Consider the following 12,381-nt stretch of genomic DNA (forward strand, 5'->3'; position numbering starts at 1 on the left):
ATGCAGAAGCTGTTTGAATTACTTGCAAAACTGTTTTTTTTTAAAGCAAACCCGAACCACTTCATACTCCACACATATATTTCACAATAATGAGGTTAGTTGTCCTGTTTAACTCCCTTCATCTTTTCATTTTTTTAAAAAATGTTTAACTATCAGAGGTCTGATTTAGCCCTATTGAAATGAATGGGAATGTGAAACTACAAAATGTCTATGCTATTCCCGGCAACTTCTCAAAATAGGATAGACAAACCCTTAGCATTTATGCCTCTATCATGAATTCTGTATCACTTACCTATTTTGGTTTTTTAAAGGCCTGTACATTCCTGTGTACACACAACACACCCACCCACAATTACAAAAAGGATCACAGGGGTTTTTTGGTTCTCCAGGAGTAAATTTCAACCTAGGGTTAATTCTGTTTTGCTTTGACACAAGAGTTAACATAGTGTAAACTTGAAACGTTTATTTCTTATTTGAAAAGACAAACAGCAAACCTTATTAGACCATTGAGGTTATTGAGGTACATTGGCCCACTTCCATTATTTACTATGAGGCCAGTATTTCACTCAGGCATTAGTTTCTGTGTTGTTTCCTCTTGTGTTATAAGCCAGTATCTCATATTTCCCTTTTTTCTCCTCCAGGGCTTCCTGATAGCCCAATAAAGAATTTAAATAGACATGGACAGTTTCAATGTACCCCGATAGCTTTTTAGATCACTTTTTTTAATATGACACTTTTAAAAAAAACCACTATTTTGTCTGTTAAACTGGAGTAATTGTGAAATCGATCACAATTTTTAAATTTATGTTTATTTCAGATAGTTCTATATCACTTAATATTTAAAATTAATGGTATATATATTCTTAAAATAAAAACACTCACAATTCAATTTATTCATAAAACCAGAAAACTACCTTAAAATGCCTGCTGAAATAAGGAAGTCTTTGTTTGGTGAAAAAAACTGTAGAGGAACCTTAAATTAGCCAGAAATGAGTTTCTTACCGTAACAGTGCCTTTTCCTGCAGGTTTTCCTTTCTTCAGCATTAAAGGCTGAGTGACTGTTTTACTTGACACAATCTAAAGAAGAATGAAATCTATGCATCCATTACAAAAGTCACACAAAGTGATATATTCTACCCTGAGGCAGCAATGTGAAGAAAGAAATATCACTGGCAAAAGGCCAATTAACATGCGGTCAACATGACAGACATTTTTGCAGCTATCAGTTATAACAACCCATCATAACTACAGGTGAAACTCGGAAAATTAGAATATCTTCGAAAAGTGCATTTATTTCAGTACAGTAATGCAACTTTTTATTTTAGTTTTTTTATTTTAATTTTTACAAATGCTTTCTTTTGGAAATTCCACAGTAATATAACAAATAGTTACAATAATAAAAAATAAACAAAAATAAATATCGTTATTAATTTCATTAATTACATTCCAATTATAATTGACCTGCCTAATGACAAATAATAACAATTACAACAAATAAAGGCTTGACATAGCTTGCTTTGCATGTCATGCATCTATCTCATATATTGGTTTCGCCTTTTAAGTTGCGTTCCTGAAATAAATGCACTTTTCAACGATATTCTAATTTTCCGAGTTTCACCTGTTTTTACATAGTGTGAAATTTTATCATGGAACCCAAAAGCATTTGCCAAGATACATGTCAATGTAATTATATAAATGTAACGAGAAACAGATTTGAACTTTTACGTGATTTAACCATTTGGATTTTCAGGCAGCTCCCAAAGCCTCAGGATGCATTATTTTAAATCAAAGGAACAAACACAATAAGGATCAAGCAAACTCACATCCCAAGGTACTGAAAGGATTGTGTAACTCAGCCCTAAGAACTACCTCCAATGCTGTAACAACATGTTATGGCAGATGACTTGGTGCCACCAGCGCAACAGCCCCTTATCCAGAGCTTTCAAATACATTGTCAGCAATGTAATACTTCTCCTTTACATCTGCAGGTGTGGCAGTGGGTGTGCTGGACTGTTGCCTTGCCTTGGTAATGGACTGGATAAGAGCCAATAAAGTGAAGCTCAATCCAGATAAGATGGAGGCTCTGTTAGTGGGTGGTTCCCTAGACCGGATGGATGGGAGGTGGCGTGCTCTTGATGGGGAATAGCATGGAGGTGCCACTGGATGCATTGCTGTCACTTGAGGCTCAGGTGGCCTTGGTGGCATGGAGTGTCTTCCATCAGCTACACCCCTAACCAGACAGGGATAGCCTAACTTCTGTTCTCTATGTTCTGGTACATGGGGTTGCCTCTGAAGACTGTTCAGCTGGTGCAGAATTCAGCGGCCAGGTTGCTTACCAGGGCAAGACGGTTTGAGCATATAGCACCAATCCTGGCTGAACTGCACTGGCTGCCAATTAGTTTTCAGGCCCAATAGAAAGCACTGGTTTCAACCTATAAAACCTTAAACGGCTAAGGATTGCAATACCTCAAGGATCGCTTTCCCCCATATGAACCAACTCGGACCCTGCAATCACTATCTGAGGTCCTTCTTCATGTGCCTCCTCCAGGAATGGTCAGGAGGGCAGCAACCTGAGAACTGGCCTTTTCTAGTCCCTGCTTGTGGAATGCTGTCCCCAAGGACCAGGGAGGCTCACCTGGTGCCTTTGTTATACACGCACGCGCGGGTTGTGATTCGGCGCTTCTGCACACGCACGAGCGCTGAAACCTAAAAATAACCCGTTCCGGCACTTCCGGGTTTGCCGCAGTGCGCAACCCAAAAACGCACAACCCGAAGCGTCTGTAACCTGAGGTATGACTGTATATCTTTAGGCGGCAGGCAAACATATTCCTCTACGGCCTAAACCTGGGGTGGGTGTGTTTTTATATTGTAAATCACCCAGTAATCTTTGAATAAAGGGTGGGATATAAATTTAATGAATAATAAGTTTTATTATCCTGGCTGCCAGCATAACATTGCTGCATTGTAAGTTTTCCTACCCTATTTCATTGGCACATGTGGGGGTGAGCACTCCTGCAATGCCATGCCACACCTCACATTTTGGGCTACTTAGAGTTAGAATACATCAGGCGTAAGGTAAACGTCTATTTCGAAGCCTAGGGGTGAGAATGAGAACAACTCTATCATGGAATTATTGTCACGTGCGATAGTCACAGTGAGGTCTAGTTTTATGGTTGGCAAGACTGACGTTTGCTTGTGTCCAGCAAACAAGCAGGTCCATAGAGTCCTGCACCACCACAAAAAAGGAGGCAATTGATGCAAGTACTTCTACTCTTAACTGAAAGCTTTCAGAATATTAACTCCTCCTTTCATCTGTGTAATTAAAAGATTAAAAAATAGCACGTAGCATTACAGTACTTGTTTTCCAGTACCTGTCCCAAGGTGCACTCAGCCCCTCCAAGAAAGTCATCATCATTTAAGTCATAGGATTTGTTATCAATGTCGTAAATGCCAAATTTCAGTTTCTGAACTTTCTCAAAATAATAATCAATTTGCAGCTTCTTTGAAAATTGAGGATTCTGGCAATTCTTTATTTTTTCAGTTCGATCCAACTGTAACAATACAACAAGAAAGGGAAATGTCATGCTTCAACTCACATTCTTTAACAGAAAACTAGAGGTGTGATCAAAATTAAGTACTTTCTAAGTTCTACTTTGAGTGGGAGATCTTAACCCCTCTGAAACTATTTGGATTTACAAGTGCTTTGTTTTAACTTAAGAGGAAGAAAAATGGTTGAACATGCCAAAGTTATGCAATTTTAGGTGATTAACTTTGGCTGCATCTCCTGTTTGAAATTCTAGAGCACCTATGCCAGCCAGTGATAAAAATACTGAGCTAGAATAACTAATCATCTGACTTGATATAAAGCAGTTTCCTACACAACACTTTCCTGTGGCTGCTTACTGCAGGGGAAACAGTTCATGGAAGCATATTTTCCACGGTGGTATTTTCATTAAGGACCGAAGAAGCAAAAATAGAAAGGAAAACACCAATGTCCTTTTTTCTGTAGGTAGTTCAGGTCATAAACTGGCCTGAGTCACATGTAATGCTAAGTCAAACTATGACGTATTTTGAACAAGTAAGCATGCAAATACACAAAGCAAACATCACAACTCCTCCCCTAAGCCATAGTAAAAGGTAAAGGTAAAGGGACCCCTGACCATTAGGTCCAGTCGTGACCGACTCTGGGGTTGCGCGCTCATCTCGCATTATTGGCTCATTATCTGTCTCACTCCAAGCAAACCACAAAGTGCAGCTAAAGTTTATTTTTGGCTTGCTGCTCATGGCTTGTTTGGAGGAGACAAAACCATGAACCTAGGTTCCCATGTAATGATATACTAAACCATGGCATGGCTTAGTTTTGATTAGTGCAGCAGCAGTAAGCCTGGAAGAGCAGCAAGACAGCTGCAGATTTTGCTCTGTGTGCTCACATTCTTGCTTGCTCTTGCTTAGTCATTGTTTGGGATTGGCACTACATGTGACCCAGGCCAGTACAGAAATATACTGCCTTCAATCTTTCCACTGTCAATTACTTGTAGAAGATACAAAAAGTAACAAGAGTTAAGGGCAATCATGCTGGTCCATTATATATATATATCTAAATCCCCATAAGCTGCATAATAGTAAGAGTTTTATGTTAGGAACAACCAAAATGCCAAAGTTGTGAACAGGCTTCTGATTTCTCCTGAACACTTTTTCAGGTTGGATGTTGAGTAAAACCAGAAGGGAAGGAGAGGAAAAGTTGGGTATGTTGACTTTGGGGCAACTAAATATGCATTGTCTCCAAATGGAACTTCAAACAGTAGAACGATTTGACAACATAGTGGAACTTTCAGCATTTCAAAGGGAACATTAAAAATGCTGATGCTGTTATTGCCGGCCTCCTTTCTCCACCAAAAGCCAGAGGAAATGAATTAGCAAATACAAATTCAGTTAAAACTAATTTATAAAAACTTTCATGATTAAAAAGCGTGGGCTACGTAAAAGCCCTGTATATATTTTTATTTTAAAAATGGGACGTACACACAAAACTTGTGAGATTTTGTTGTCATTTAGCTCATTTAATTGCTAAAACCTGTAAAATATTAATCCTTAATTAATTTTAACCAAGACATCAAGTGTTCAGATGTGTTCAGAAAGGAAACATTACCAACTTCTGGTAGTTTTAAAATTACTACAAACAGTTCCTTACTTCGGACCATTGGTTTCCACCAACATCTTGAAGCAGGACACATAGAGGATCAGATTTTGAGCCAACATCTTTATCAAGCAGATTATCGCATGATATGGACAGTTCCACCTTTGTCACGCAGTGCGCCATCTGTTAACAGAGTGAAAGGAGAATGATGAATACTCTTTAAACGATTCAGTCATAATAATAATAAATATGTCATCTGTTTCCTAATACTTTCTTTTGACTGCCATGTATTCTCTTGTCTTTACAGACCATAGAGCTAAATACATTTTCCTCCAAAAATAAAAGAAATAAAGAAGTAATGATCAGGTACACTGTTTTAACTACTTGTCTGATACTCACAGAAAGCTTTGGCCCAATGCCATTTAATATGATGGTGTTAGGGTTGCTTCATACAGTCAGGTTTTCTGTACAGTATCAGAAATATTTCTAGAACATGAAAACTGTATGAAGCTGCACTTTTCTTGTACACATGCGTATTTTCCTGCAGAAACATGCAGTGTAACATTCAAATGGACCAAATGCTAAATATAATAATCTGCACATCAGTTTCACACTAATGTTAATATACAACAGAAATTGATATGGGTTTAACATACTAACTGGCAAACTTTCAGACCGCATAGCTCATTACTTTTCTGTTTCAACATCATCACATGCCCATGGGCAGATGTTATGGAGAGGCTAGTTGACTTGGGATAACCCTAAGGAAAACTCAGATTGGTTGGAAGGTAAGCAGGAAGAGATGCAGCCCTGCTACAGACGCTACAGAAGCAACACCAGGCCAAGCAACCCTTTCATGCATCTAAATTTAACTGATGTAGAAAGGGGTTGTGTGGGGACACCATTTAGGCTTCCCAAACCCACTGCAAAGAATAGCTGTGCACACCTGAGAAGATGCAAGGGCAACCAGAAGGTCCCAAGAATAGTTAACATCTGTTTTGTCTCCAAACAAAACTGTTTTTTACTGGACACCCTCTCTCGTGTCTATAGGGTGCAGCTACCACACAGGCTTAACCTGTGACAGTAGTAATTTTACCATAGGTAAATATAAATGAGGAAAACCACCACTAAATATTTCATTGTTCATGTTTCATTCCTTGTAGCTCACATTGCCTCCACAGCTGGCAAAGTCAGTATATGATAAGCAGATGCCATGAGTCCATCACTCATTACTCCTGTGATACGACTGCAAATCACTTTCTCACACAAATACAAAAGGCAATTCATAAGTAATAATCATCCACGAGTTCAGAAATATCCAAAAGGAAGCCTCTGGGCAGACAAGACACCTTCTACAAGATGGGCATTCAAATCACACGACTATGCACACTCCACCTATGGAAAAGTCATAACAACACCATACGACAATTAATCTGAAAGCACATGCCTTGGCAGAATAGCTATGTTCCTTTAATTTTTTTTAATAGCATACAAACATAAACGGACGCAACACAAAACTCAATACATCTGTTGTTATATTTGCCATATAGTCCCAAGGCAGCTGCTATGTTTCTTCAAAAATGTCCTTTTCTTAAATCACACTATTATCAGTTTATGCAGGTTCCAGGCAAATCTGCTGTCCCTTGCAGTTAACCAAGTTTATAAGGGTTGCAAAGTTCCCATTCCTCTCTCACTTAAAGAAGCATTAGCTACTTTCCCAATGACAAAGGAAGTAGCCTGCAACTCACCTAAATCAGGTACTGGCAGACTTCAGGCTTGTGGGATCTTGCTCTTTTACTAGAACCCCAAGATCCTTGAACCAGAGTCAGGTGCAAAACACACACACTAAAAATTAAAGAATTCAGAGCCTAGGAACTCATTTTGAGGATCTGAACTGAACAAAGCTCACAGTCCTTCCACACAGGCTTCCCAACCTTTCTTCATTCCAGCAGTATAATTTGTGTTGGCAGCAATTGTTAATTCTGTTATTGCTTTTGTCAAGCAACTGGGAGTCAGAAATTCTTGTAGAATGTCCTGAGATCTACCAGCAGACACAGATCTACCTTCTGCCCACCCTAAAAGGAAGGAAATCCACCACAAGTGCTACTGCTGAGAAGGCAAGAGACACTCAACCAGAACTTTTATTTGCAAATCACCCCCGAGTTAGGGCAGTAACAGCAGCAAAGCAGAGAAAACCCATCTTCTCTTCAGCCATTGATCAAACACTTGTCTGAGACTACCTGGTCATTCTACAATTTACTATGATTCTGCCCAAAGCAGACTGGACTAAGCAATCTTGCATTCTAACTAGGGGGCTGGTGAGAGTTGTAGCCCAAAATATATGGAGGGCATTAGGTTTTGCAAAGGGTGCTACCCATTCAAGCTACCCATGAATGTCACTTCCATACAATATCCAAGTGTCCTTTTGCAACATTTCTTTCTGCACAAGTATAAACCAGATGTGTCCATCCAGCAGAAGTTCCTCCCACCTTGGGTCAGGTAATAGAGGTAAGGCCCCGATAGCTTCTACTTATGTTGAGCATTTCCCCTGGAACATCTTACAATGCTCTTCCCAGGGACTGGACTGAATAGCCTACTGGTTTCTAGTGGTGAGTGATGATGAAGCCCTGGGAATAGCTTGTTGGTAAATCTTTCTCCCTGGATGGAAGTATGCCACCAGCTTATCTCCAATCATCCTTTGCATTTGCTTTAATATCACCATTACGGAGTCTCATAAGAGGAGCAACTTTCAGCCTCTGGAAAATTAGGAAGCTGCCATATACCAAAACAGGACAATTGGCTCCTTACTGTCTACACTGACTGGCAGCAGGATCATTCCTAGCCATACCTGGAGATGATCAGGATTGAACCTGAGACCTTCTGCATGCAAAGCAGATGCTCTACCAATGAGCTACATCCCTTCCTCTTTGATGGTTTGGTCAAGTGCTTTAATAAAACCCTCCTGTATATACCATCTCAACCACAACGATACAATTCCTGATCCTGTGTTGTTTGCTTTTCAGGCAGTCCCACAGGTCTCCCTGGAATTATCCCCTTCCTCTCTCCCACAGCCCACAATCTTCCACAGGGGAATCATGGGACAGAACAAACACAGCAACCCTGGAGCCTCAGATACAGAAATCAGTAGCGTTTATAGATGGTGCTGATTATATACAGAATAGCTTTACTAGGGTTCAGATCAGAAAAGGTACCATAATAAGGAACAACAATATACCTGCGGATAAGGATTTATGCCTAAGGTTACACAATACTTGTCAGACCTCTGAAGTATTTACTCTGAATTTGTTGCATGACTGGCATGGGAGGAGAATTTCTCTCAACTCACCTGGGACAGATGAATTCACCAGGGGGCATCAACTGAATTCCAGTTTTCAGCTAAAAGGGATAAACATAATGCAGCACAGGCAGAATAAGGGCAGTGTGCTGAAAGACTAGGCAGCCTCACTGATGTCAAATCTGCACCACAATTTCTTTAATCCAACAATACACTACTACTCCTGGGAAGGTGTCACAGTCCAAAAGAATGCAGGATGCAACATACAATAATAATAATAAACTTCTATTTATATCCTGCCCTCCCCGGCTGAAGTCGGGCTCAGGGCGGCTAGCATCAGATATATAACATTGGTATAAAATCAAACAATAATTAAATTACCTACTAAAAACAGGTCAAAATCAAATTAAAATCTAATTAGATGGGTTTCCGCAGGATTAGGGTTGGAACAGTAAGTGCTCATTGGCCCAACTGTGTATGCTGATCTTATATGGATGGGCTTGTGAGAATGCTGGGAGGCCTTTCATATTAGTTCTTATTCATATTAGTTATTATCTGCAGACCGTAAGGTCCTCCGTGGGGCGTACCAGAAGAGGCGGTCCCATAGGTATGAGGGTCCTGGGCCGTATAGGGCTTTATAGAGTTTAAGGAAATGCTGAGTTAGAATACTGTGGAATTATGGTGTAGCCTTATTGTATTGGTCCTCAAGCCTAATGGCTCAACTTGGATCTGGCGAGATTTCTGGCAGGTCAATACTGATCCCATGTTTTGTGGTACAGGCTGCGTAAAGCCTGTTTCATCCACATTCATCCTTTTCAACGGAAGACTGTTGCTTTAAGAGCAAGTAACTTCAAGACTAGTCGACTGCAATGTCCTCAACATGGGATTTCCCGTTTTTGTCCAGAAACTCCACTTAGTGCAAAATGCAGCGGCATGATTGCTGACAGGAGTCTGTTAGCATATTACACCTGTGCTTGAAGATCTGCACTGACTGCCAGTTCACTACATGCCTGAATTGTTCTAATTGGTATATAAAGTTCTTAACTCTTTGGAACCAGTTTACTTAAGGGATTGTCATACCTCATGTGTGCAGATTCATTCTGATCCGCAGAAGAGGCACTTCTCCAAGCGCCATGCAATATCCTTTCTGCGTTTGTAAGGAGTCTTCCTTTGGCACCTATACTTTGTAGCTCACTACTGACATTAAGCTGGCACCATCACTATACTCCTTTTGATGCCTACTGAAAACTTTTCTGTTTTTCCAGGCAGACATTTGGTTATATCTGTTAAATTTTGCTTCAGATGTTTGTGATTAGATGCTTTTAAATATATTTTTTTAAATTAAAAGGTCCCCTTTCAATAAAATTTGTAAGCCAGTTTCATGGCTCCTCTAATGTAAAAATGTAGAGCAAACAATAAAATAAATTACCGTAAACTATTTTTGCCTGTCTTGCTCTCAACAGAAACTGATCACAGCAATAATAATATCCAAGTCAGGCCTAAGTTTAAGGTAAGCTAACAAGAAAAACTACTTACTTCGAAAGCTCTAATCCAATTGCCAGTGCATACTGAATTCAGTGCATACTGAATTAGGGGACGTGGGTGGCGCTGTGGGTTAAACCACTGAGCCTAGGGCTTGCCGACCAGAAGGTCGGCAGTTTGAATCCCCGCGACAAGGTGAGCTCCCGTTGCTCAGTGTCAGCTCCTGTCAACCTAGCAGTTCAAAAGCACGTCAAAGTGCAAGTAGATAAATACAGCAAGAAGGTAAACGGCGTTTCCGTGTGCTGCTCTAGTTCACCAGAAGCGGCTTTGTCATGCTGGCCACGTGACATGGAAGCTGTACGCCGGCTCCCTCGGCCAATAACGCGAGGTGAGCGCCGCAACCCCAGAGTCGGTCACAACTAGACCTACCGTAATGATCAGGGGTCCCTTTACCTTTACTGAATTATTAGCATATGGCATGAAGGGAACATAAAATACAATTAATTTTTATACTCATATGAATGCTGTATGATCAAGGTCTGTTCACAGAATCTCTAGAGAATACAGACAATTAAAAACCATTCACACAAACAGAAGCAATATATGAAAGCTTGCATTAGAAGAACATAGAATACTTTATTCTCCCTATTAAAGAAAACATACATCTTTCCTTTCTTGCTCACAAACTAAAGTAGATGATCAATGGTATAATCTAGTGTATTATTCTTATTTGTGCTATTGTATTTGAATTGTTTTCTGTGGACCACTTTGAGCACAATGTATTTGTGTAAAATGCAGAACATAAATACATACTTTCGGCAACTTCCTATGTTGCATCAGTTGTACCATTTCAGCAAATACACTGGTGGTTACAGCTTGTGATTTGTCTGGAGTGAGACAAACCACATATCCAGGTTCAGATGATACACTAAGCCAAATTGTGGCTTAGCTCACAGTAACACAGCAGCAGTACCAGTGAGGACAAGCAAAGCAGACACTATCTCTTCTCTGGGAACCCACCTTAGCGCCAAGCCATGGTTAGACTTAGCATTACATGTTAACCAAGCCAATGTCTCAAAACGGCCCCACAATTAAGGAGGAACTCCCTACATACAGAAAGCTAGAATACCAGGGTGGCTAGGCTAAAACCTTCTCTGCAAATGCACAATTTGTTATTGGAAGCGGGGCCAGTACAGTTGCAGTTGTCCATCAGCAATCTGAAAGTTAAGCTCTGTCATCTTTCTTTTACATTATTCAATTGCTACTATGTTCATTCAGTTTTTAATAATCACTGCCTTTAGTAAGATGAATAAATAAGCTTCTCTTTAACTCTATGTAGACCTCAAAACAGATTCCCGTAGGCATATTATTACACTAGAAAAAAAGGAAAAGGTTTGAAGGTAAGATACCATTTTGTACAAGAAATACTACATTCTTATGAAGTATGCTACACTACTGAAGCAAGTAATTCTTTTCAAAGGAAGGAATAGCTCCTAAGGTCACAGAACAAGGCAGAAACAAGTTTTTATCGTTTTTATAAAGGAGTGGGGAAATCTGTTAGGTGCTTACTCTGCAAAGTGAACTTGTATTTAATTTGAGCAAGACATAAGATCCTCATCCACTGTATTGCACACGATAATATGAAATTTACTTCTTATTTGTGGTTCTAGGAATGCATAATCCTATTCCTACACAATGAATGGTGGTGTTATTTGCTACACAGGTCCCACTTAACGAACAGAATGCGTTCCCTGGAAATTGTTCATTAGGCGAGCATTCACATAACAGACTTACGATTTGCACTATTTCCTATCAAAATATTTCTAATGCAAGATTTTCCAACATTTCCCCATTTCTCTCCATGGTTTCTTCCTGAAATGGCTGCAGCCAATCAGCAAGAGAAAGGGGAAAAACTGATTTATCTGATCTCACCTGCTCAGATTTGTCCACTCTCTCTTGCTCTGATTCGTCCTATCATGTCCCCCCTCCCAGCCCTCTTTCTGTGGTTTCTACCTGAAAATGGCTGCCACCAACCAGCAAAGCACAAGCAAGGATGTTGTTTGTTTGGATAAGTGAATCTGTGAAGTGTACAGCAGGTTTGGGCATAATTCTTTATGTGTGGCTAAGTGAATCTTCAGCTAGCAGATAGCCGGACCTGTCTATATTGTTAAAGCCCTAGGAAGGGAGAACTAAGAGTAAGCAGCATGAACAAAAACATTTTTAAACCACATTTAAAATGTAAGTTTAGAATTAATGTCTTGAAAAAAATATTCTATTTTAAACATATCTGAGGGGTAGGCATGTTAGTCATTTGCAGCAAAAACAAAGATTCTTGTGACATCTAAAAAATTAACAAATTTATTGTTACAAGCTTTCTTGGATTACAGCTCACTTCATTAGTTGCAAGACCTGGAAGGAGAGAGGGATTGGAGCCACAGGGGTCTATCTATCATTATTCTACCCCCTG

General features: G+C 39.8%; 1 protein-coding gene across 9 annotated transcripts in view; it reads right to left on the reverse strand.

The window, feature by feature from the left end:
- The window catches only part of RBM12 (RNA binding motif protein 12), a 54,536-nt gene that overhangs the window by 12,458 nt on the left and 29,697 nt on the right, over nt 1-12,381 (reverse strand). For all 9 annotated transcript variants that reach the window (XM_035124370.2, XM_060277221.1, XM_060277218.1 and 6 more), the window contains 3 exons: nt 5,192-5,320; nt 3,372-3,551; nt 1,003-1,077 (listed from right to left, as the gene is read on the reverse strand). In XM_035124370.2, coding sequence (XP_034980261.2) covers nt 1,003-1,077; nt 3,372-3,551; nt 5,192-5,320 — 384 coding nt within the window. The remainder of the gene's footprint in view (nt 1-1,002; nt 1,078-3,371; nt 3,552-5,191; nt 5,321-12,381) is intronic.

Source organism: Zootoca vivipara, chromosome 7 (genome assembly GCF_963506605.1).
Source record: "Zootoca vivipara chromosome 7, rZooViv1.1, whole genome shotgun sequence".
Classification (NCBI taxonomy): Eukaryota; Metazoa; Chordata; class Lepidosauria; order Squamata; family Lacertidae; genus Zootoca; species Zootoca vivipara.